Genomic DNA, 25804 nt, shown 5'->3' with positions numbered 1-25804 from the left:
CGGCTTTAACTTCAGCCCAATAGTTATCTTTTTACTTAGGACATCATCTCTTTGACAGGAAGTGAACAAAGGGAATTAATGATAAAGTTGGTATATTTTCATTCATGTAAGATGTAGCTAAATCTATTTAATTCAATGCATAGATATTGACAGAATTGATCAACAAAGCTTCAGGACTCCAAGTTCATGGGAAATACCCAATCTCATCTGTTAGACTGGGTTTGTAATTGACACTAGATGATACATAGTGTATACTGGATTTTGTTTAACTGCCATCGTCAACATCCCATAGTATAATCTGAACATGTGCATCGTCTAAAGTACTGCAGGGCGGCACGGTAGCACAGTGGTTAGCACTGCTGCTTCACAGCTCCAGGGACCTGGGTTCGATTCCCGGCTTGGGTCACTGTCTGTGTGGAGTTTGCACATTCTCCTCATGTCTGCGTGGGTTTCCTCCGGGTGCTCCGGTTTCCTCCCACAGTCCAAAGATGTGCGGGTTAGGTTGATTGGCCATGCTAAAAATTGCCCCTTAGTGTCCTGAGATGTGTAGGTTGGAAGGATTAGCGGGTAAATACGTAGGGATATGGGGGCTAGGGCCTGGGTGGGATTGTGGTCAGTGCAGACTCGATGGGCCGAATGGCCTCCTTCTGCACTGTAGGGTTTCTATGATTTCTATGAATATCATCTTTCATTACCAAGTAAAATTAAATGCAACTTTCTCCTCTTCTAACTGTTGACCCATACTTCTGTATATTCTATGAATACCGGTGGTCCTCCAGTACCCTGACAAAATGACTATTCTTTGTGTGAGCCAAGTGAAAATTAGCTGGGCAGGTTTGCAGTTAAATTTGAGATCATGCCATTGTCATATAATCAAGCTGATATTAACGTACCAAAATTGGCTTCAATGGGACGATGATTGCCTCAAAATGGGATGCATGAACTTACTGGCCATTAATGCTGATGATTGGCCCAATGCTGCGTTGACATTGACCTGCCAAACACCTACATTTTCAAGTGAAAAGCCTTTTTAATCAAGGTTTCATGATGTACATAGGACCTTGATTACTATTTCAGGACATGAGCATGTGCTCTACACTCGCCTATTTGTTTTCCAACAAGAGACTCCAATAAGGTACTTTGAAGGAGGTTTACCTTGTTGCCATCTGGACAGCCTTTGTGTTGCTCAATTTGGAGCCGTTCCAAATTTAACAACCTGCATTGGGGTGCCCCTTTGATACCCGCAGTTCACCAGTTCCATTGAAATGAAGCGAGGCTTCAAAAGGGCTCTGATTATTTCACTACCAGATTTAGCAGTTGTAGGTACGCTCCACTGATTGCCACTTAAAAGTTAAAACTGGCCCCAATGTCCACAAATATGCTTTCTTCAATAGAAACAAATAGGCATCTAGGATTAAAGCTGGCAGAATTTTCCCTGGGATTCACCAAGTGACCTCCCTGGCTTGTATATATAAGTGCCATATATTTGTTGCAAATATGTATATAATCTGTACACAAACTCATCAATATTTTAATATTGTAATGGAAAATGTAGTCATGTAAGTTGGTATCAGGTTTTGCATTTTAATAGATTAAAACATCTAACCACTAAACAAATTCTTCTTAAATTCTTTACCTTGTAGGCACCTGGGGGAGATGTATGGGAGAGGAGTGTGGCCCAGGAGGTGTCCAAACCAGGTCAGTATGGTGCGCCCATGTGGAGGGATGGACTACTTTACCCACAAACTGTAAACCAGCGGAAAGACCTGAGAATCAGCAGAATTGTTTCAAAGTCTGTGATTGGCATAAGGACCTGTATAAGTGGCAGGTGGGCAAATGGAGCAAATGCTTGCCAGTCACTTCCAGGAACCCTTCTCCAAGGCAAACCTCCGAGTGTCTGAGAGGTGAAGAAGGAATCCAGAGCAGACATGTAACTTGCCTCGAGAAAAGGAATGGAGCTACAGCGGAGGATGTTATCTGTGACTATTTTGAGACTAAGCCCCACCTTGAACAAGCCTGTCTCATCCCCTGCCCACAAAACTGTGTGGTAACGGAGTTTACGCCCTGGTCAGAATGCACTAAATCCTGTGGGGTTGGGTTACAACATCGAATTCGTCAAATATTGGTTCCCCCACTCTATGGTGGTGAACCTTGCCCCAACCTGACTGAGTTTCGGACCTGCACGTTCAATTCCTGTGATGCAGAAGAAAGTATTTACAGTTTGAGAGTTGGCCCCTGGAATGCATGTTCTCTTCCACACACTCGACAAGCTCGGCAAGTAGGAAAAAGGATGAGGGACCCAGAAGCCCGGGAGCTTATGAAGGAAAAGAGAAACAGAAACCGTGAAATCCGTCAGGAAAATAAATATTTTGTTGTTCTGATTGGGTATCAAACAAGAGAGGTTACATGCACTCATAAAAATGGAAAAACCGCTGCTCTGAGGTAAGAAGTTCATGGTTAATTAAATACGTCTTGTCTCTGCTTTTATTAAGTAATCTGAATGAATGACACAGACAAGGGGCTGAAAGACATAAAATAAAATGAGGTAAATCAAGTGGTGAATAAGTAATCGCAAGCTTGAGTTTTATTAACCTTGGAATATTGGATTAAACACAATGTTAGGTTGGTCATTTTTACCATTTAATTCCAGGTTTAACTGGTTGAGTCTTATAAGACATCTTGTCTGTTTAGTGACTGTAAAGGTCAAATGTGAAATGAACTGGAACAATGTCAATCCACTGGCCATAAAACTATCACACATTGAGTCATTTAGACCAGGAAAAATTCCAATTGTAGCCTTCTTCCCTAGATTTTTATTGAGGAACAATATGAAACAGTAGGAGGAGGTCTATTCTGTATCTAATTCTGCTATACCTGAACTAGGATTAGATGCCCAAACACTAACATCCTTCACCTTGATAAGCAGAAAATCAAAAACATCCACAGGAAAAATGGTTCTACATAGTAATTGAAGTGCCCCCGATCTCTTGTTCAAAACCGATTGACGTTATTGGTAAAATTAAGAAGTGCAGAGTTCTGCAATCTTTTCAAAATACATAGTTTAGCCCTGATGTATAATTACTCTGTCCAACACAGAATTCCAATGTTCCAAATCACCTGCCATTAATTCTCATTCAGTAGAATTCCCAATCCAGGCAGTTTCCAGCATCCGCAGTATTTTGCTTTTATCCAGGCAAAAACAGCTCAGAAGCCTGTCCATTATCTGGTTCACACAACTGTTTGTTGTTACAGATTATTACTCAAAGTGAGATTCATCACGTTCAGTTGTAGTGTCATTGGGCTGAATTTCGGCCAAGCACAGGCCAGGGATGCCTCCTTGCTGGTGCCAATCAGAGGCCTCCACCAAACAGAACAGTACCCCCTCCCGTATGCTGTGCTATTCCTGCGGATGACCCGATTTGCCAAGGCCTGCCATCCTGAAAAGATCTCAGACTTACCTGAGTTCTGGGGCATTCTTGGTTGCTCTTCCTCACATGATTTCTACGTTACCAGCACTGGCTATTGCTTCTGGTAGCACTGCTGATAGTGCAGAACAGCCTGGCTCCAATTGGTTGTCGGCTCTTTGAGATGGCACTTCCCCCTGGGGTGGAAGTCTTGCCTCGACTGAAAGGGCTGTTGATACTTAAAATTAAAGCAGAGCAAGGCAGTCAACCGAAGGCAGGCTCAAGCTCGACATTTACACTGTAATGTGGGGAGCTACACTCAGTATCCCCATCCCTCATTCAAAACTGTGTCATTGGTAAAATTAAGCAGCATGGAATTCTGCAATCCCTTCTAAATACATAGTTTAGCCCTGATGCATAATTATTCTGTCCAACCACAGAATTCCAATGCACCAAATCACCTGCTATTCATCCTCATTAAGCAGAATTCCCTACACTCCAACCCAATCCTACACTCCAACCCATTTGCGGTTATGAGGCTGAATTGATTATGGCAAATTTTGGACAAGGACTCTCTAGCAATGCTGATTCAAGTATACTCTGATTAAGGTTCATTATTTTTTGTATTTTTTTGTATGTATGTTTCTGACAAAATAATCTGCTTTATTTATTATTATATCGTATGGAATATTTATTAAAAACCTCTTCAAAGAAATTTGAAAAATCATATTCAGTCATTCATTAAAATGGACTGGATTTGTGGACTCTAAATTGCATTTGGATATTAAATTGTCACTTGGTATTTGTGTTTATAGTGTTTGTCTCTTTAAGACAGCATTGCAGAATAGAGTCACCTGACTTGAGGAATCAATGGAATCTGAGAGTGGGTGATTACCCTAGAGGGTGGAGGCCTCTCTCAGGCAGAATTTTTTACCAGTCATGTAGTAAGCTTGTAAGGATTGGAGCTCTGCTCCAGGGCAGCCTGGAACTGCAAACCTCCTGTACTTAAGTTTCCCTTATTAGCCTTTTGTGCCCAACAAAGACTGACATCTCTTGATGACACTAGAATGCCATAACATAATAGCGTTATGCAGAGTTAGTCACAATTACATTAAATTGTGGTATGTGATAATTTACCTGAAGCATTACATGTCCACATCTAGATATAAACGGCTGGATTTTTTGAGGTGTTTCAGTAGACCCATGTTGAAGCAGTATACCTTAACTACTTTTGCATGCAGTGTGCATTTATTGAAATAAATTACTTTGTGAAAGAAATTTAAGGTTGAACCATTTTTACTTAAAACAGCTGAATCTTCCATCATGTTTTATAAGGGAGGGTAAAGACAATAGGATACATCAATATGGGTAAGGCATACTGGGCTAGATGCAGAAATGGAAAGGTGGTAATATATGTGCAGAGAGGGTGAATGGTGGGGGAGGAAAATGCAGTCAACATTGAGAGGGAATCAGAGAGTTGAGAGTTACACATTGCAAAGCAAATAATGAAAAGCAGAGTAAAACACTGCTCTAAGAAAGAAGAGGAAACGTGAAGATTAAATTATGATTGTGTGAATAGTTTTGTATTAGTTTTCCACTTTTAAATTGAATTTTTTGTTATTTTTAGCACTGTGCAACAGGACAACAGAGGAACTAATATAGCAATGGGTTACTATTCTGACATGCCTGATGAATTGTCATATTGTTGTATAATCTGTAACTGTCTGTAAAGAGCTCAAAATTAATTAGCTAGGAACTAATTGTTATGTGTAGATTTTCCGGGGGCCACATTTCATGGCTGTGCCTGAGCCTGATGTAATACGTTATCCGGCTTTGAATATAAACACCTTGCAAGCAATTCCAGTTTAATGAGACAAATAGGAAGGGTAATTGACTCTAATTCATTCAACAGTTTCTTTCTTTATGTAACACTTCTGGTACCACGCAAACAAATAGTTGCAACTCTAGCTCTTTTACTGAACTTTACCTCTCAGCTGAGCTAACCAACTCCCCACATATTATGATATAGAAATCATAGAAATCATAGAAACCCTACAGTGCAGAAGGAGGCCATTCGGCCCATCGAGTCTGTACCGACCACAATCCCACCCAGGCCCTACCCCCACATATTTACCCGCTAATCCCTCTAACCTACGCATCTTAGGATTCTAAGGGGCAATTTTTAACCTGGCCAATCAACCTCACCCGCACATCTTTGGATATATGATGTATGATACCCTGAAAGCAACCATACTGCTTATTATCCTTAATAAAAACCATTACCTCATTAGAGTCATAGAGGTTTACAGCATGGAACCAGGCCCTTCGGCCCAACTTGTCCATGCCACCCTTTTTTAAAACCCCTAAGCTAATTCCAATTGCCCGCATTTGGCCCATATCCCTCTATACCCATCGTACCCATGTAACTATCTAAATGCTTTATTAAAAGACAAAATTGTACCCGCCTCTACTACTACTTCTGGCAGTTTGTTCCAGACACTCACCACCCTCTGTGTGAAAAAATTGCTCCTCTGGACACTTTTGTATCTCTCCCCTCTCACCTTAAACCTATGCCCTCTAGTTTTAGACTCCCCTACCTTTTGGAAAAGATATTAACTATCTAGCTGATCTGTGCCCCTCATTATTTTATAGGCCTCTATAAGATCACGTCTCAGCCTCCTACGCTGCAGAGAAAAAAGTCTCAGTCTATCCAGCCTCTCCTTATAACTCAATCAATCAAGTCCTGGTAGCATCCTCGTGAATCTTTTCTGCACTCTTTCTAGTTTAATAATATCCTTTCTATAATAGGATGACCAGAACTGCACACAGTATTCCAAATGTGGCCTTACCAATGTCTTGTACAACTTCAACAAGACATTCCAACTCCTGTATTCAATGTTCTGACCAATGAAACCAAGCATGCCGAATGCCTTCTTCATCACTCTGTCCACCTGTGACTCCACTTTCAAGGAGTTATGAACATGTACCCCATGATCTCTTTGTTCTGTAACTCTCCCCAACGCCCTATCATCAAGTAAAAATACAAAATGTCAGTTTATTCAGCAGATTAAATAGCTAAAGCTAAAGAATTGCTTTTGTGATGGATTTTGCAAAATAAAGACAAATAACACTGGAAATACTCAGCAGGTAGCAGTTGTACAGACAACAGGTAGGGTGAACATTTCAGGCTGATGAATTTCAGAACTGGAACTTGTCACGGATGTTACATGTAGGAATAGAGTCATGGAAAAGAGAGCAGAGAGAAAAAATAACGAGGCCTGTGATTAGGTGGAGGATAAAAGAGGATTAAATGACTGAAGTCATAATGGCGTAAGACAAAACGGGGCAACATAATGAGTGAATCAGAGTATGCATTGTGTATCTAGAGGATATGTGAATAGTTACAGCAGAGCACCTGAGCTCATGGGAAACAGGGAAAATCCAGTAAAGCAGTGAATGCTCCAGTGGCCAAGGAGTACAAAGAACAAAGAACAGAACAGCACAGGAAACAGGCCCTTCGGCCCTCTAAGCCTGTGCCGCTCCTTGGTCCAACTAGACCAATCGTTTGTATCCCTCCATTCCCAGGCTGCTCATGTGACTATCCAGGTAAGTCTTAAACGATGTCAGCGTGCCTGCCTCCACCACCCTACTTGGCAGCGCATTCCAGGCCCCCACCACCCTCTGTGTAAAAAACATCCTTCTAATATCTGAGTTATACTTCGCCCCTCTCACCTTGAGCCAGTGACCCCTCGTGAACGTCACTTCTGATCTGGGAAAAAGCTTCCCACCGTTCACCCTATCTATACCCCTCATAATCTTGTACACCTCTATTAGATCTCCCCTCAATCTCCGTCTTTCCAGGGAAAACAACCCCAGTTTACCCAATCTCTCCTCATAGCTAAGACCCTCCATACCAGGCAACATCCTGGTAAACCTTCTCTGCACTCTCTCTAACGCCTCCACGTCCTTCTGGTAGTGCGGCGACCAGAACTGGACGCAGTACTCCAAATGTGGCCTAACCAGCGTTCTATACAGCTGCATCATCAGACTCCAGCTTTGATACTCTATACCCAGTCCTATAAAGGCAAGCATACCATATGCCTTCTTCACCACCTTCTCCACCTGTGTTGCCACCTTCAAGGATTTGTGGACTTGCACACCTAGGTCCCTCTGTGTTTCTATACTCCTGATGACTCTGCCATTTATTGTATAACTCCTCCCTACATTATTTCTTCCAAAATGCATCACTTGGTGTGGTAGAAATATAGCCTGGTAGATCCCAATGATGCCAAACACCCCACCATGAGGGTATCCCCACCCACTGAGAACTCTAAAGTTCTCAAAGCCAATTTCAAGGTCAGAAGCTTTAAAGCAAACCTGATAGAAATTTTAAGGTGCCGTTTCCTGAGCTTCATTAGTACAGCATAAAAGATCAAGGGCAGAGAGATCAGTATTTTCCACTCAAAAAAATTCTGATTTCAAGCATGTGTTTTTATAGTCTTTATAGAGTGGACGTGCGGCCACTCTGGGAGGAGGGATTCGTTCCTCCGGTGGGGAGGAGGGATCACCTGCAGAGTGGCAGCAGACACCCCTACCCCCTCCCTCCCCACCGATCGCCCACAGAGTGGCAGCAGACCCCCCTGCCCCCCCCCCTCCCCACCGATCGCCCGCAGAGTGGTAGCGGAACCCCCTGCCCCCCCAGAGATCCATCCGACCTGCCTCCCTTCCCCCCCCACAGAGATCCATCTGACCTGCCTCCCTCCTTCCCCCCCCGAGGATGATCCAACCTGCCCCCCTCCTCCTTCGCCCCCCAACCAGAGATATATCTGAGCCGCCCCCCTCCTCCTCCCCCCCCCCACCAGAGATACATCTGAGCCGCTCCCCCCCCCCGCCCCCCGGCCGAGGATGATCTGTGTCAGAGAGCCGCTCTCTCCGCTTTCTGCTTTTTTTTTCCTGGAACTGGTTTTAATGATACATCACACAAACAACTAAATATATGCAAGTCAAATCCACACAAATGTAGTCAGGAACAGGAGGCACAGAATTAATGTGAATGGGTATTGTCTAATTAACATTCAAAGCATTTTCTCCTTGCATTTAAGCCATGTAATAGTAGAAATATAAACAGGAATCTGTTTTTTCATTCCCTGTATCCTTCCTTAGGAACACATTTTAATAAAATAAATGGATTAGATCATAAATAAAAAAACACAACTTATTAATGACATCACAATAATATGTGCATTTGTCAAAGTTCCACTGATGTCAACACCAGTCAAGCAGTCCAGTGATGGTTGTTTCTAAAATCCAAAATTTTGAAGACTATTTTTTCTTCCAGAATTTGCTATAATTGTCAACTTTAAATTCATCTTCAAATTGCTCCTCGTTCATTCTAGTTCTTTTGGGAACACTTTTGCGCATTCTTGCTTTCCTTTCAGCTTCTGGCAGAAGGGAAACATCGACTGGCATCATAATTTTTTTAGGCTCCTTGTATCGGATATTGATAGTGGACCCATCAGGTCGAACCAGCAAAACAGGATACAGCCTGGCATAGACCTGCCTTCCAAAGCGAACTACTGATGTTCTATTTGAATTGTTCCGCCTGGGTACGCTGGACACAGGATACACAGCAGGAAGCAATCTTTCAGAAACATTGAGCCATAAAGAACGCATAAACCGCCACAGCCGCGCGCTCCAGCCCAGCGCCCGGGCGCGCTTTTTCAAATTTTTTTGTCCGATCGTTCCGGTAGCGCTAAGCCCCGCCCACAGCGCGGATCAGACTGGAGCAGGCTGAAAGTGTATGGGCACGCTGGAAAGCGGATTTCGAGGTCGGATCTGTACTACGCCCAGATTTGGCACTTAGAATCAAAATGGTAAAATCAGGCCCATAGGGTCATCCAGACTTGAACGGTTGGCTCTATTCTCTCTCCATAGACATTCAGACCTGCTGAGATTTTCCAGCATTTTCTGTTTTTGTTTCGGATTCCAGCATCCAAAGTATTTATTATAATGCATAAAGAATATTTTTCCTCGTGGGGGGTGGGGGTGGGGGGGGGGGGATGTAGAATTAGGGAGCAGCTTTTGAAATCAGAGGCCTTTCATTTAAGACAATGATCAGGAGGAATTTCTTTTCTCAGAGATTTGTTAATTTTTGGAATATTCTACTCCAGACAGCAGTCGAGGCTGGGCCATTGAATAGAGGACGGCTGAATTAGACAGATTTGTGTCCTGCAAGGCAGCCGTGAGTTATAACGGGCAGGCAGGAAAGCAATGTTGAGGCCAGAATCAGATCAGTCATGATCTTATTGAATGGTAGATCCGGCTTAACCTATTGCTGCTCTTATTTCTTATGTTTTTATGTTTAATTATGTATGTGAAATCTGTTCATTGACCTGCACAAAGATTTCTCCAATGACCAGCTAAGCTAGTGGAATTAACTATAAAATAATAGTCATCATAAAAGCAGAATCCTGTAATATCTAATTAGTTTCTGAAAGCGTTTTTCTCTGGAATCATGGACTCCCTGATGCTATTGATGACCAAGTATAAAATGGTAATTGCTTTTACAGATTGTAGGTCACAACTGAATATAGCATCGTAAATTAAGTACATACAATATAAGCATGCCCAGTGGGATTAATCATAAAGTTTTAAGTTAATGGTGCTCAATTGGGGCTAAAGTCTGTAAAATGTTTTGGATACAATCACTGAAATAATGGACAGGCATAGGTCTGGAGCCATATGCTATATTTACGAATTTCCACATCTAGGTCATTAGCATGGAGACAAATCCATCAAAACTCGTGATAAATAACAATCCTACTTCACAGTGACATAGGCAGGATTTATTTTTTGTGTAGGAATTGTTTAGATATGAATTTCCCAGACCAAATAAAACTACATCAAAAGGGATATTTTCAAATAGGAATTTTGCAAATAGGTTCAAATAAAAACATGGGCCACAATATTTGATCCTGGGTATGGAGGGATTTTCTTGTGAGGTGCAGTTGAGGAGGTTGAGTCTGTACTCATTTAAGTTTATAAGGACAAGAGGCAACCCTATTGAGAGTTTAGGATTCTTGGGGGAGAGTCTAGGACCAGAGGGCACAATCACAGAATAAGGGGTTGCTCAATTAAGAAGGAGATGAGAAGAAATTTCTTCTGAGGGTGGTGAGTCTGTGGAATTCTTTACTACAGAGGGCTGTAGCAGCTGGGTCATTATGCATGTTCAAGGCTGAGATAGATAGATTTTGAATCTGTAAGGGAATCAAGGGTTACTGGGTTGAGGTAGGAAAGTAGAGTTGAGGATTATCATATATCAGTCATGATGTCAGAGAATGTTGGAAAAGAGTCAATGGGCCAAATGCTCTACCTCTGCTCCTATGTCTTATGGTCTTATTTCTGAGGAGTGAGTGGGGTGGGTTAGTTTTGCAGTCAGAAAAACAGAACAATGGGTTTCCCTCAGAACCTGTCAAATTTAATGGCAGGACCTGATTATCATTTTTCAAATCCATTTTTTTCTCTGCAACTGGGCATGGGATGGAGAAGATCCTGCACCTCCTGTCTCACAAGTTGGAAACCAATCATTTTTGGCAAACCAAATAAACTAACTGAAATTAACACCCAGTGTTAAACCTGGAACAGAGAAAAATTCAACAGCTCATTCCCTCATTAAAACATTTAAATCAGTGACCTGCCTTCTGGGAGTAGGTTCTTGGCTGTTCACTGTCCTGCCAGCATTCAAATTGTTAGTGATCAGGTTTGAAATGACTCGGGGTCAGTTTTGAGACTTTCCACTTGACCCAAATCCACCTGTTTTCACAGGATAAAGCTCACTTAGAGGCATATAAGATGATCAGAGGATTAGATAGGGTTGACAGTGAGAGCCTTTTTCCTCGGATGGTGATGGCTAGCATGAGGGGACATAGCTTTAATTGAGGGGTGATAGCTATAGGACAGATGTCAGAGGTAGGTTCTTTACTCAGAGAGTAGTAAGGGCGTGGAATGTCCTGCCTGCAGCAGTAGTGGACTCGCCAACATTAAGGGCATTTAAATGGTCATTGGATAAACATATGGGTGATATTGGAATAGTGTAGGTTAGATGGGCTTTAGATTGGTTTCACAGGTCGGCGCAACATCGAGGGCCGAAGGGCCTGTACTGCGCTGTAATGTTCTATGTTCTATGAAACAAAATATGTTCATCACAGTTAACAGCAATTAATGAAGAATTACCTGATCAGAAGTGTAACATCATTCAGCAGATGTGAAAGACTATTTTTGTCAACGTTTCTTTGCACGAGAGTCAGCCTACATTTTGTTTTTGAATCTCTGGAATGTGATTTCAACCTACAACCTGCTGACTGAAAGGCAAGAGTCCCAAAAAGCAAGCTTCATCTGATACGAGGCTTGAATTTTCATGGAGACAGGCTGAGTTAGAGATTTCTGCCTCTGTTTCTATTTCCAGCAATTATCATTAGCATGGGATAAAGTTGCAGGTAGCCAGCCTGCACGCAGCTTTCCTATCCTTGCCAGTTCAGTTGTGGGGATGGGCATTTCAAACCCTCCTGCAATTTTGAGGGCCCATTCTTTTAGGAGATGTGCTTTAAGGCCTCTCAGAGAAATCATGGAACATGGGGAACCCTAGTCCTGAGTGTGGGACAACAGCCATTTTATAGCCATTGAGCTACATTCCCCTATTGCCATCTCATAAAATGGTCAATCAATCAATGACAAAAAGCTTTTATCCAATTCAGACTCAATTTTGTATAAATAAACACATGAAAAAAGAACTACTCAAAGAAAGAATAACTAATTACAAGCTCAGCGAAATATTCATAATGAGGTCATCTGGAAAAAAAAGTGTCTGCCCATGTGGCCTTATAAATGCTTGACTGAGCTTCAATGATCACTAGTACATTCAACTTTCAGTCCGCACTGTTAGCACAGCTGCAGGGGGCAATGCAAACTTTGTTTCCATGTCATCTTTAGTACCTTGTAATAAGTCACCTCTTCATTGAAAGAAATTCCAATGCCTGTTTGTTTACACAAGGTTGAGATGTGAAGTGGATAAAAGTTTATCATTTAAGAACCACTGTGATTGACATTGTTTTGAAGTTATGAGATGATCAGTTTTTTCACAATAGATTTCCAAGGCGCCTTTGCTTCTAGTGCCTGTGAAAATTTCAAAGAACTTTCCAGACTTGCCAATGGTTCATTGGTTCTGACAGTGAATGCTGGAAAAGTGTGTATGGAAGATGCATGACAAGGAAAAAGGGGGAATGAGGGATATGAGGGGACCTAAAGGGGGCATAAGAGATATGGGGGACAGGGGTTATGATAGATATGGGTGGGCATGGACAAAGCATGGGGGAATGGAAGGCATGCAGGGAGCATGGGAGATATGAAGGTTTGAAGGATCTTGGGAGGATGGGGGTGGGTGAGGGATTTGAAGTCTTGAGAGACAGACATTCATGATTACAACTGGTCTAATGTCCCACTAAACAGAGGTGAGGCACCTATCCTGCAGCCCTCACCATTTGGTTGTCTCATTGCTGCCTCAGCCATATCTCCAGCATGCCCCATCACCCCAGAATGTGGATGGGGATCTCCTTAATGGAGACGGGATTGTGGAGTATAGAATTTTCTCGATTCCTGCTTTCCATCTCCTCCACAAAAATCCAGTAAGTGTTCATCAGACTTCATTCACACAAAAATCGCTGATCAAAATGTGCTAACTATCAGACTAGATTTGATTTCAAAACATCATGACACCTTTGGAGGAAATTTAAAGAATTGTTCAGCATTTTGCTGGGTTTCGTTAATGGGTTATACGTGATTGTATTTCTGTCGAGGAATTCTCCTTCAGAAAAATCCCTGGTTTGGTAGTAAATTACTTCCTTCACTCTCCACTGGTGAATAAAGAACAATTACCTAAAGGAAAAATAATCTATTTTCAATTCTCGTAAACCTAATTGATTAAATGTACTAAAAAAAAAGTATTCCTTGAGGTAAGTGAATATTAAACAGTTCAATAGTTCACTTGGAGGTCAGTATGTGCTGAAAGACTTCCATTGTCCAACATTTACTATACGAATATAAAAGCAAATCGCTGTGGATGCTGGAATCGGAAACAAAAACAGAAAATGCTGTAAAATCTCAGCAGGTCTGACAGCATCTGTGGAGAGAGAATAGAGCCAACCTTTCGAGCCTGGATGACCCTGGTCAGAGCAGTTGATGTAGGGTCATCCACATTCAGGATGTTAGCGCTTTTTGTTTACTGTAACAATACCTGATCAGAGCAGTAGACAGAGGGTTAAACACTCTGAAAGGCATCCAATTGGCAGAGAGCTGGAAAGGCCATCCATCCATGGGCAAATTGCCATCTTGCACAAACCTGTGCTCCAGGGACCTTTTATCCCACTCCTGTGACGAGTGAAAAATCGCACAGGTAATGTAAAATCATGGTTAATAGGCTTTTCCACGGCTTTCAGTGGCCCTTTCATTGTTGTCGGGCGTGGCTCCAATTTCCATGCGCACCCACTGATCTCCATGTTGCATACGTGTGCATTGAAGCTGGGACGCCTGTCCAATGCCATTTTGTGCAATTCCAGGTGCGTTAAGGTGAACTGTGCGCCTGACCTCAGCATAAAATTCAGGCCATCATGTTGGCAGATAAGGCCCCAGTTTCAAGAACAAGAACAAAGAACAATACAGCACAGGAACAGGCCCTTCGGCCCTCCAAGCCCGTGCCGCTCCCCGGTCCAGGATTGAATCCTGAATCCAGGATCCCCGCCCAATTTTCCAGCCTATCTACATCCTAATATCCTATCCACCGAGCTGTCCCTCACAGCTACGATGCTTTGTTCATCACAACCTATTAACTCACCCCCACCCCCCCATTCCAGACCATGTGATCTCCAGGGAGAGGCGAAAACCCAGAGTGAAAACCCCAGGGCCAATATGGGGAAAAAAAATCTGGGAAATTCCTCTCCGACCCCCTGAGGCGATCGAAACGAGTCCAGGAGATCACACTGGCCCTGATCGGAAAATGCTTCCCAACCCTATTCATTTCCACTTCTGCTTTACGAACACCATCTGAATTCCCTGCCCCCGAGACAGGTTCCCAACTATCCGCAGTCTCGCTCTGTACTGGCACCAGCAAGATGATCATAGAATGAAGCCTTGAAACGAGAAACAAAGAACAATTAGCCCGTGCCGCTCACTGGTCCAAACTCGACCCCTCTTTTGTATCCCTCCATTCCCACTCCATTCATATAGCTGTCTAGATAAGTCTTAAACGTTCCCAGTGTGTCCGCCTCCACCACCTTGCCCGGCAACACATTCCAGGCCCTCACGTCCCTCTGTGTAAAATATGTCCTTCTGATATCTGTGTTAAACCTCCCCCCCTTCACCTTGAACCTATGACCCCGCGTGAACGTCACCACCGACCCGGGGAAAAGCTTCCCACCGTTCACCCTATCTATGCCTTTCATAATTTTATACACCTCTATTAAGTCTCCCCTCATCCTCCGTCTTTCCAAGGAGAACAACCCCAGATTCCCCAATCTCTCCTCATAACCAAGCCCCTCCATACCAGGCAACATCCTGGTAAACCTCCTCTGTACTCTCTCCAAAGCCTCCACGTCCTTCTGGTAGTGTGGCGACCAGAACTGGACGCAGTATTCCAAATGCGGCCGAACCAACGTTCTATACATCTGCAACATCAGACCCCAACTTTTATACTCTATGCCCCGTCCTATAAAGGCAAGCATGCCATATGCCTTCTTCACCACCTTCTCCACCTGTGACGTCACCTTCAAAGATCTGTGGACTTGCACACCCAGGTCCCTCTGCGTCTCTACACCCTTTATGGTTCTTCCATTTATCGTGTAGCTCCTCCCTACATTATTCCCACCAAAATGCATCACTTCGCATTTATCCTGGAATAGAGAGTCCACGAGGATTGATGAAGGAAAGATATTCAACATTCAAGTATTTTCAGCCAGATATTTTTGTGTTAATTTCAAAATACCAAAATAAAGATGTAGTTTATGGTAATCTGCCCCTTTAAATCACAGAGTAAAGTGCTGCGGATAAAAAGAAAAAAATGACACACTTACTCCATGAATAAAATAGGTAAGGATGAAGCTGAAAGAGACCTAAATGGTATATAAACATATCCAACTAATAGAGCTTTGACCAATAAAGTAAATAGGACTTTTATTAATACCTTCTTGGGATGGGGACAAAAAGCTGGCAAAGCTGCATTGATTGCCTATCCCTAGCACCCTGAGGACATGGAGTCAACCACACCTTGTGGTGTGAACAGAGGTCATGAGTTCAAAATCAACCATAGCAAACTGAAATTGAATTCAATAAATCTGGGAATCTGTTATCGTTGCTGGGTTGTCACCAGAAGCGCAACTTGTTCATTGACTTCCTTCACCTCTACTGAATCTGACCCATATATGTCTCTCATCCCACAAGATGTGGTTGACACAGTGCCCTCGGGGCAACAAGGAATTGACAATAAATACTGCTTTGACCTTTTTTTTATTCAAAACCTAATAAATAAATCTTTCTTTTAAACTAAGGGACAAAGGATCAAACTCGTAAAAAAGAAATTATTCAAACAGATATCAGAACAATCTATGCTAGGTTATGAAATGATCCCAAGACTGTTTCACTGGCCTTGTGTCTATTTGAACAATAGTAAATGAAGGTCATGGTCACCGTATTACTTATCCATAGAATCCCTACAGTGCAGAAGGAGGCCATTTGGCCCATCAAGTCTGCACCGACCACAATCCTACCCAGACCCTATTCCCGTAACCCCGTGCATTTACCCTAACTAGTCCCCCTGACACTAAGAGTTAATTTAGCATCGCCAATCCACCTAACCCACACATCTTTTGGACCGTGGGAGGAAACCGGAGTACCCAGAGGAAACCCACGCAGACACCAGGAGAACGTGCCGACTCTGCACAGACAGTGACTCAAACCGGGGATTGAGCCGGGGAAACCTTCATTGGCCATCGAGGATTGTAGGTAATTCCAGGATTGGGATGTCATGGTGGGGAGAGCGTCAGTTGTGGCGGTGGGGCAATGGGAGTGCATGATGCTCGGGGGAGGATTAAAGTTAGGGTGGGGAAACGCCCTTTGGGGGTGCTGCCAAAGCGCCCAGGCAGCTGGGCTTCCCATATCACATGGGCCTCACTCCTCTGCAGGTAAAATAAAAATGGCCATTAATTGGAAAGGAAGGCTGATAGGAAGTGGGAAGTCTCTCTGCTCCCCCAACTTCAGAACCACCAGTGAGGAGAATAAAATCCAGCTCCATGATTGGATTATTTTTAAAAATAAATTTTAGTTAAGAAAGTGATCATTTTATTCATACTGCAGTGAAAAAGCTTAACGTCTGCTGAACAGAAATATAAAATTTATAGAAGCAAAGGTATTCAAAGTCTTACAGGTTTGCTGTCTATAGCATTTATAAAGAACAATGAAACACTTTCGGAAGCATAATGCTCCGCTGAGTGGAGCTAATTTAATAAAATAACCGGTGGATGTATAGACAGTGATCCTGCAGCTTTTTACTCAGCACTTAATTCATTTACAGAAACTTTACAGATCAGCAACTTCAGGAAGGTCATCTCTATCTAGTTCAGAGACACTGGCCTTTCCAGCACACATCTGCCAGAATTGTGGCAGAACATTGAGAAATAGGCCAGCACTTGTGGGCATTAAGTGTTGAGTTTTACTCCAGGATGTTGTGTGAGGATGGTTTGCTTGGTATGAAACCTTCATTGGCCACAGATAAAGTGTCTGCAAGTAGACCTGGCTCAGGTCAATTTTGTTGAAATTTTGGCCTCTCGCCAATCCCACAAACAGGTCCTCAATGTTTAGTAAAGAGTACTGTTCAGTACATAACACTGGATTTAAGGCAACCTTAAATTCCTCACAAATCCTCAAGGAGCGATATTTCTTGGTAACTGGAAGAATAGGCACTGCCCATTTGCTTACAACAGGATCCAAAACTGCAGTCTTCACAAGCCATTCCAAGTCAGCCTCCACCTTTGGCCTAATAGCATATGGTGCAGGCTGTGTCTTCAAATATTTTGCTCGACTTCCGTCTTCTGTTTTTAGTTTGACTGTAATATCCTTCATGCCCTAATTCTCCATTGAAAACAATATTTGACAATTTTTAAAAATTTCAGTAGTTAACCTTCTCCAGCCATGCACGACCCATCGATGCTGGGTAGTTTCCCTTCACTATGTGCTGAGGCAAATCTGCCATTTGTCCATCGAATTGCACAGCCACTTCAATGCAGCACTTCAGGGGAACCATTATTCCTGTGGATTTTCAGGGAATGTGTGTTGGAGTTTCTCATTGTAGATAGTCTCTGGTACCAGCGAGAATACTGCCCCAGTGTTAACTTCCATCCATAGTGGCTGTTCTTCCATTAGTGGAGTGAGCCAGTATTCGTGTGTAGTACTGGCGATAGCAAGCACAGGTAGTGAAAGCTCCTTCTCTGACTGTGTGTCACTTCACTCTTTTCATCCCTGTTGTGCAGCATAGACATTTCTACTTTTATTTTGTTTAAATTTTGTCTTGGTTTGTTCCTGCTTTTAATTTTTATTTATACTTTGCTTTTTGTTCCTGCAAGCAAGCTTTGCCTTTTTTTTCCACAGGTTTGACATTCCATGGGGGGGACGATTCTCCCAGCCAGGAGACATAAGCGAAGGCCGTGTAGTGGGCTTCCCGCTGGGCACCACGGCCTCCATGCATCTCTGGCCGCCAGATTTCTGGTGTCATCAGCCCCGTCAGGAGTGTTTCACTCCAGTGGGGTTTACAACAGCTCCCAACTAATGGGGAGCTGGTGGCCTGACCCCACTGGAGTGAAGGGGGGCTATGGAGGCTCCCTAGGAGATTGGGCGTAAGGGAGGTTGCCTCATGAGCATTGCCAGCCTGCCTGCCCGGCACTGCCCAAGGGGCAAAGTGGCAATGCCCAGGGGGCATCTTGGCACTGCCCACCAGGCATTGGGCAAGGGGATGGGGCCAGAGGGGATGAGGCTTCTGGGAGTGGTCGCTGAGGGTGGGAGATCCCACTGCCACTTTGTACTCGGGATCGGTGACAGAAGGAGGGAGGCTGGCCATCAGGGTGGGGGGGGGGGGGGGGGTGCGGGGTGGGCGGTTGGGGAGATTGGATTGGGACTGCTGGGGGTTGTGGGGTTGGGGTGAGAGGGAGGAGATTGAGGCAGGCTGGGGGTTGTGGGTGTGGGGACTAGCCTGGACACGTCTGGGAGCCAGTGATGCTGGCTCGGAGGGCTGGCCAGCGAGCAGGAGGCCAGCAGTGCGGGGCTACTGTGCATGCGCCAATCTTGGCGATGACAGGTGCACGCGCAGTGGCCCGCACAGCATTATGCTGCTGGCCTGTCCAGCAGGGATAGGCCCCACCCACTAATTTGTAACATGATTCATGCTAGGGCACTCAGTGATGCATGGAGCTTTGGAGATTCATTTTGAAAATCCCGCTGAAAAAAGCAGTGGGATTTACTCCAGTTTTTACACGAATTCGGCACTTAGAATTTTTTTAGGTGAATTCCACCCCATGTCTTTAAACCAGCCTTCAACAGCAGAATGCCCTGGCTTTGCACCGGTAACATTTCTAGGACCCGGCAGCTTTAGGTGTCAATTCAGAGGACATTTTGTGCACCTGAGCAAATGAACTTAATTGATGGGCTTCCTTTATAGCCAACACCATTGAAATAGTGATTTCAATAACTTTCTGCAGAGTGAGATCACTCTGTTAACATCATTTCTGTGTTGCTTCACTAGATAGACCACAAACAAGTCTGTCAAGAATGGTGTCATTAAGCACATCTCCAAATTCAGAATATTCTGCAAGTCTTTTAAGCACTGCAACAAATTGTGTGATTGACAAACCCCTCCTTTTGGTTTCTTTTATGGAATTTTATGCACTGCAATCGGCAGTGATTCAGGTGAAAAATGTGCCTGCAAAATTTCCACAATTTGTTTCAGTGCCTGGCTTATCAGGTTACACAAGAACACGGAGGAGATTGAAGTTTTCCCTCCAGCACTCTCGGTAAAGTAGGCACCATAATGTCTTTATCTATTATTTTTGCCAGAGCAAAATAGTCAAAATGCTCAGTATAAGAGCTCCACTCCTCCACAGTCTCATCAAAAGCTCCAACAGTGATGAAAACACATATCATTTTTACTCATGCTGGTCTCCCATAGGAGTATTTTGCAGTCAAGTTTCCAGAAGCTACCTCGGTTTTCTTACTTGCACAAGGCATTAATTTGACTTAACTTTACTATAAAGCAGCATGCTGCAGACAACCCACCCTACTTCAAATGAGGAGTGAAGAGCATTCGTACAAATTAAAATAATTGATAAAATGATTAATAGAGACAAAATCAAGTAGAACACACCAATATTTAAAATAGAAAATACCTGACACATGCAAGAACAACAAAACCTGTTTGAAAGATGAGAATGTTCTCCGTTTTGATTTGCCTACAATCGTCCGAGATGTTTTAGTTGTTTTCCTGAGCTCTTTCATATCTGTGAAAGCATAGAATTAGCATATAGCACAAAAAGCCTTTAATTGTGATCAACAAACTGGAAAAATAGCTACAGCAAGCGGCATCGAACTGCAGCAAAAAAAAGAGAAAAGGACAAGTTGAAAATGTTGCAGTCTTACCTTTCCTGTATGCATGGAGTGAAAACACACCAAGAAAAGTATAAAAGCAAGGCCAATGTTCCTTTCACTTTTTGCCATACTTGCACTCCTGTACAATGAGGTCTTGTGGCACAATGGTAGCGTCCCTATCTTTGAGCTAGGAGCTCTGTTTTGGGTCCAACTCAAGGACTTGTTGGCCACAGAAAGAATGTTCATTATGCGGTTCAACACAGATAATCAGCTTGGGAATCCTTCCACCACTTCCCCACTATTCCCTAAAGGCAAAAAAAGTGTTCGTTTGAAGATTCTCTAAAAACAAACTCCTGTATGAATACAGCTAAAATGCACATGGAAAATAAAATGGCAAAAAATCCAGGAACAATAAAGGGCAAAGTATAACACACAGAAAATATCTGGTACTGACAATGGAAAACTAAGAGACCCTGTGGCCAAAATTCTCTGGTCTTGTACACCCTGCCACCGCTGACGGTGAGAACGGAGAATTTGGTGCTTAGCCAAAACTCCATTCACTGTCGCGGGACCGGAGAATCCCAGCTATGGGTGAGGTCGGAGAATCCAATCCTATAACTTAACATTGGTGACCTTGGTGATCAGATGCTTGGTACATTTGTCTTACATATTTCCTATTACTTTAGTAGAAATGTAAGCCCATATAAAATAATGACATTTAGGCTATTATTACAATTATGGACATTTGCCTCTAATATCACCAACAGTGATTTCTAGGCTTAGATCTTCATTTATGTTGAGATGCTGCGTGTTATTGTCATCAGAAGTTCGCTAACACAGCAAGAAATCCAGTAGTGCGCTGGTGGAATGGTCTAATCATTCCTTAACTTAGCTGGCTTTACACACACACACACACACACACACACACAGCCAAATAGAGCAAATCAGAAAACTCACAACATGCAATGCCATCAATTAATACAAGTTACAACAGGCAGCTTGTTAGCAGCTTGCTTGACCTTGCTGTTCCTTGTATTGATGTTTCAGATGATACTTTGCCCCTTAGGCCAATTGTGTTAATATTTGTTTGCAAATGACTGTTTGGCAACACTTCAACTTAATTATGATAGTCTGGGTTGTTCAATTGCCAAGCTAGATGATGATGGCTTTGAGATGGAGTCTGTACCCAGATTTTCAGAGGGCAGTTCAGATCATTGTAATTAGCTACTATAACAGCACTTCAGGCCACCCACTTGTAAACAGATCCCACTGTGATAAAATACAAAATAAATTGATGCAGAACCAGCTTTCTGCAACCAGCTCCCACTGCTGCATTTATTAAACATTGTGCAATATAGTAATTCTGACATGAATCAGAGACATCTAATAACAGAACATTGACACTATATTTCTTCAGGCTCCTTAAGGAAATACCTCAACCTGTCTCCTGTTGCGAGTAGCTACATGTTGTGTGGACAACCAGAGCCAATGAATATGTTGGCTTTTGGCAATATTTTTGACATGATTTGTTTCTTATGGAGCTTATAGGCCACACCCTCTAAGCAGAATTCCTTAACGTGCACAGTTATCTTATGAATCTTCTGCTTTATAAATATGTTGCAAAAAATTCAGTTTTACAGAAAGGAGCATGAATATACTAATGTTTTTAATGTCCATTCAAGTGAGAGATAACAGCATTGACTAATGTTAAATCAAATTTTAGCATGTAGTGGCAGCATCTTTCTATCCCAGGTCAGTATGGTGCGTGACACACTGTGATCATTGTCACTTTAGTCAAACTGCAATGATGCAGGACATTGCCTGCTAAGTGTGCAGTCTGCGTCCAGTTAGGCTCCTTTATTGAAGTCCTAATTTTATATTCGTAGATGTAAAGTTGCATTCAGTGGTATGAACAAGCCAATAGAAAATTAGCAATAAGAGCTGAAATTCTGCAATCTGTATGGTTCATTATGGCAGGAGCATGTCAGAAATGGCCAAATGATTTGGCCAGATCCTAGATATCCTGGGTTTGGGCCATCCCTGCTATCCCCCGCTAAGCCCTAACAGTGTTACCCACATCAGAAGAAGCACGGTTGGCTCAGCTACATCGGGGTGGGGAAGGCTGGGAACTTTCTTACCCTCAACCTGGGAATCAATTTGTTATCTATACACCCGTGTATTGGTCTCTTAAATCGTACAAGTGGGTCTACTGGGAGTCAGGCCTGGGTATGGCCTCAAATCCTAAAGGTCCTTGAATTATTTTTGGACTCTTACAAAGGGAGTAATGGATGATTCCAGAATGGTTCAAGGGAAGGCTCAGCATCCCACTTCCCCTATCAGTACCAACAGTCCATACACAATTCCCAGGCTCTTATTACTGACAGATAACCAGGATGTGCTCTTGGTGATGCAGGCACTCAGCATTGATAAGGTAACCTCTTCCGGACTTCCATGCTTAGGCAAACGCTCACTGCAAGTGTTTGACAGTTGTCTCCTAGCAGTTATGGTGGTTTTTCATCCTCACAGATTTCCATAGTTCAGTTTACAATGTGTGTGAAGCAAAAAAGAATGGGATACCATGTAACTAAATTAATCAAATTTGGTGGATGGCATAGGGTACAGAAAATTACATTGTGCATTTTGTCCACTTCAGCACATTCATGCCAGCAGAAGGAGTCGAGAGGGAGAATACTTCTATAGCCAAAATTTTACATATGAAGTTCGAGTGCATTCCCAACCTGGAAGTATGTAAAATCACACGAGAAGACTTCATGACATCATACCCAGGCCTGACATCATTGTGCCCTCACACGATATTTTGGCCAGCGGGCATGCACATGTCAGCAGTGCACCCGCTGATGATCAAGTAGCCAATTTAAATGAAGTAACAGTAATTGACTGGGATTTTAAGTTTCTGATCTGTCTTTATGGTTGGCAGAAGGGCCAATTGGCCAGGTGGCCTTTACCTTTAAGTTGCAACCTTGATCCAGGGTGGGATGAAAGTTCAGAGCTTAAATAAAATTAACAAATGTGTCTGGGGACTGAGGTCTGTGTATGATAGTGCTACCCAGACACTTGTGGCAGAGCTTCATCATTGATATTTATTTTTCATAGGTCAGCAGCTCCCTGAGACAGCTCCGTAGTGGCTGTGTCCCTGAGGGAAGCGCCAGCCTGCACCCTCCCTTTTCTTGGCGCCTGCCCTCTTCCCACCCTACCCGGCAGCATTCAGCCTTTCACAGTACGTGTTTTACACTGGCTATTAATTGACTAGCCAGTGTGTAATTGTGCTCCAAGGACACCCACATCTGGTCCTGCCGATTATGTGCCCACTGAGTGAAAAATTCAGCCCATGTTTTCACAGCTTGAGCAATCCTGATTGCGAATGCATCTTACTGAATCTTACTTTCTTCCCACAAACCTCTCAGACAGGAAATGTGGAGGGTGGAACATCAATATCATGGGTGATTGGATAGGTAGAACATTAAAATGATGTGCAACTAACTTGATAACAATCAGCACCCACTAAATTAAACACACGAGAAACAAATACTACACTCAGTAGATAATATTAGCCTGTAATTGTAATTTCCACAGTAACCATTTCACACACTGTAAATGGAAATCCCCACAGGGTTTGTATTAGCAATACCTACACACTTGTTCATCACCTTTAATGACAATATTCTCAGGCTTGTTGACTTTAATTTTAGAATAATGAGCAAGGGCCATTCATTAAGCAAAATGCTTGTTAGAGAATGATCTCCATGAAGTAAATTTTCTATGTTTGCATGTTTCTAGTCTAAATAGCAATGTTGCTTGACTGGTGTTGGTTTTGCTGTTAGTTGTTTGGATAATTTTAAAGAATCAGTTCTATTTTGTGAATCTGGCTCCCGGTGGGAATCGCGATGTCAGATAGTTGGTTTGGGAGGTCAGTAGGAACTGCAAGATACTGCATCCAAGGTATCAGTGGGCATCGCATGATTTACCATCCATTAATTGTAAATGGGAGATAAAAGCTGCTAGGAGTGCAAATTGAAAAAAATCTACCTTTGTAAGTCCCTCTTCCATTGCCTTTAAAAACAAATAAATGAACACTGTTAATAACTGATATCCTTCAGTATTTGTGTTCATGTTTCTGAGCATCTTTTACTACTTGCGTGCAGCTAACGTTGTTTGAGACACCTGCTTTAAGGAATTACTGAGACAAAGCATGACAATGCTTTGAGTTAACCTTAGTAACAACAAAGTTATTAACCCAGAGATGCTTTGAGCTCAGCTGTATCTTTGAGTTCATTTTGTTCACGTTGTCAAGCTCCAGCTTCTGAAGCAAACCCCGAATGATTTCTATTTCAGAAACAGAAACAACTTAGATAATAACACTGTGTAATAATAACACATAATAACACATATTAATAATAACACATGACTGCTGGTCAATCACACAGTATAGGTAAAGGACTTTAGTTTGAATCTGCTCACACCCAGAAGAAAAACCAGTAAAACTTGGAGATGACTGGTACTTTTCTGAATAGGGAGTTCAGTGTACACAAGACCAGTTCAGACTAGTACCAGCCATTTCCAGGTTTTACTGGTTTATTGTGCACCCACATTGAGACGACAAGCAATGTGTGGACCAACAATCCTGATTGTCCACACTGCGAAGCCACATTGGCTATGAATAAAATATTCAAAATCTAGCTTATTTCTAATTACAATTAGCCCATGCTAATGCTTTAGGGACATGGGTTGAAATCCCACCACATCTGGTGGTATTTAAATTCAACTAAATAATAAATTAAAAGCAAGTCTCAGTAATGGTGACCGTGAAACCATCGTTGATTGTTGTAAAAGCCCATCTGGCTTACTGATGTCCTTTAGAGAGGGAAATCCTTTAGACATCCTTAACTTGCATGCCAAACAGCGGATTAGATTTGTCCTCAGGAAATGCATGACCCCCAAGGGTTATGCACAGAAAAGCTAGAGGCCCTACAGTCTCTTTACCTATTTCCTGTGCATAACGCGCTGGTAACTGGTGCACATCTAACATTACAAATGTTGGCCCCTTTTTTTCATTCTACTACAAGAAGCAGTAAAAATTGCAGTAAATTGGATTTAAAAAATAACTGGCCTGGAAGGATTGCCAACTCCAGCTGGGCCTATTCCAGAAGACATCTGTGGAAGTGAGGTCACAGAATCCCGCTGTTGTGGCGTGAGCGGGTGAGCCCATCTGGAGTGGGGCAAAGTTGAAAGCTCCGGACACTTATGGGAGGGGATGGGTTTCTTTGGCACACGCAAACAGAAATACTTTGTATCCCTGTTTAGAATTTGTTGGTTCAGGAACTGCCTAGGTGCCTGCTGGAACCACTATCAGGTACCAGACCCCCTGAAGAGTGATTTCCCCTAAGCACAAACACACCGGGTTCTGACAAACAACTGCCTAGGTTCTGCTCGGTGACTGGCAGTGGCCCTGGCCTGCTCCCCCCAGGTGGTTACATTAGGAGACTTGGGTGTCCTACCCCCAGGACATGACCTCAATGCTTGTGTCAGTTTCCCACAGAGCCACAATTCCGCTGCGATCTCAAGCCACACTGACATTGGTGCTGGTGGGGAAAAATAGGCAGGGCAGCGAGTAGTGAGCTCAATACACATGTGCAGCCATGATGTATGTGCTATATCCTGCACCTGTGCAGGAGTGACTCCTTTCCAGCCTGCAAAATGCCATTCAG

General features: G+C 43.0%; 1 protein-coding gene across 1 annotated transcript in view; it reads left to right on the top strand.

Moving 5' to 3' along the window:
* The window catches only part of thsd7aa (thrombospondin, type I, domain containing 7Aa), a 398355-nt gene that overhangs the window by 153545 nt on the left and 219006 nt on the right, over positions 1 to 25804 (top strand). The window contains exon 2 of the mRNA XM_078228043.1: positions 1644 to 2442. Coding sequence (XP_078084169.1) covers positions 1644 to 2442 — 799 coding nt within the window. The remainder of the gene's footprint in view (positions 1 to 1643; positions 2443 to 25804) is intronic.

The sequence above is a fragment of the Mustelus asterias genome, chromosome 2 (genome assembly GCF_964213995.1).
Source record: "Mustelus asterias chromosome 2, sMusAst1.hap1.1, whole genome shotgun sequence".
NCBI classification, from domain to species: Eukaryota; Metazoa; Chordata; class Chondrichthyes; order Carcharhiniformes; family Triakidae; genus Mustelus; species Mustelus asterias.
This window is presented reverse-complemented; position numbering and strand designations above follow the sequence as displayed.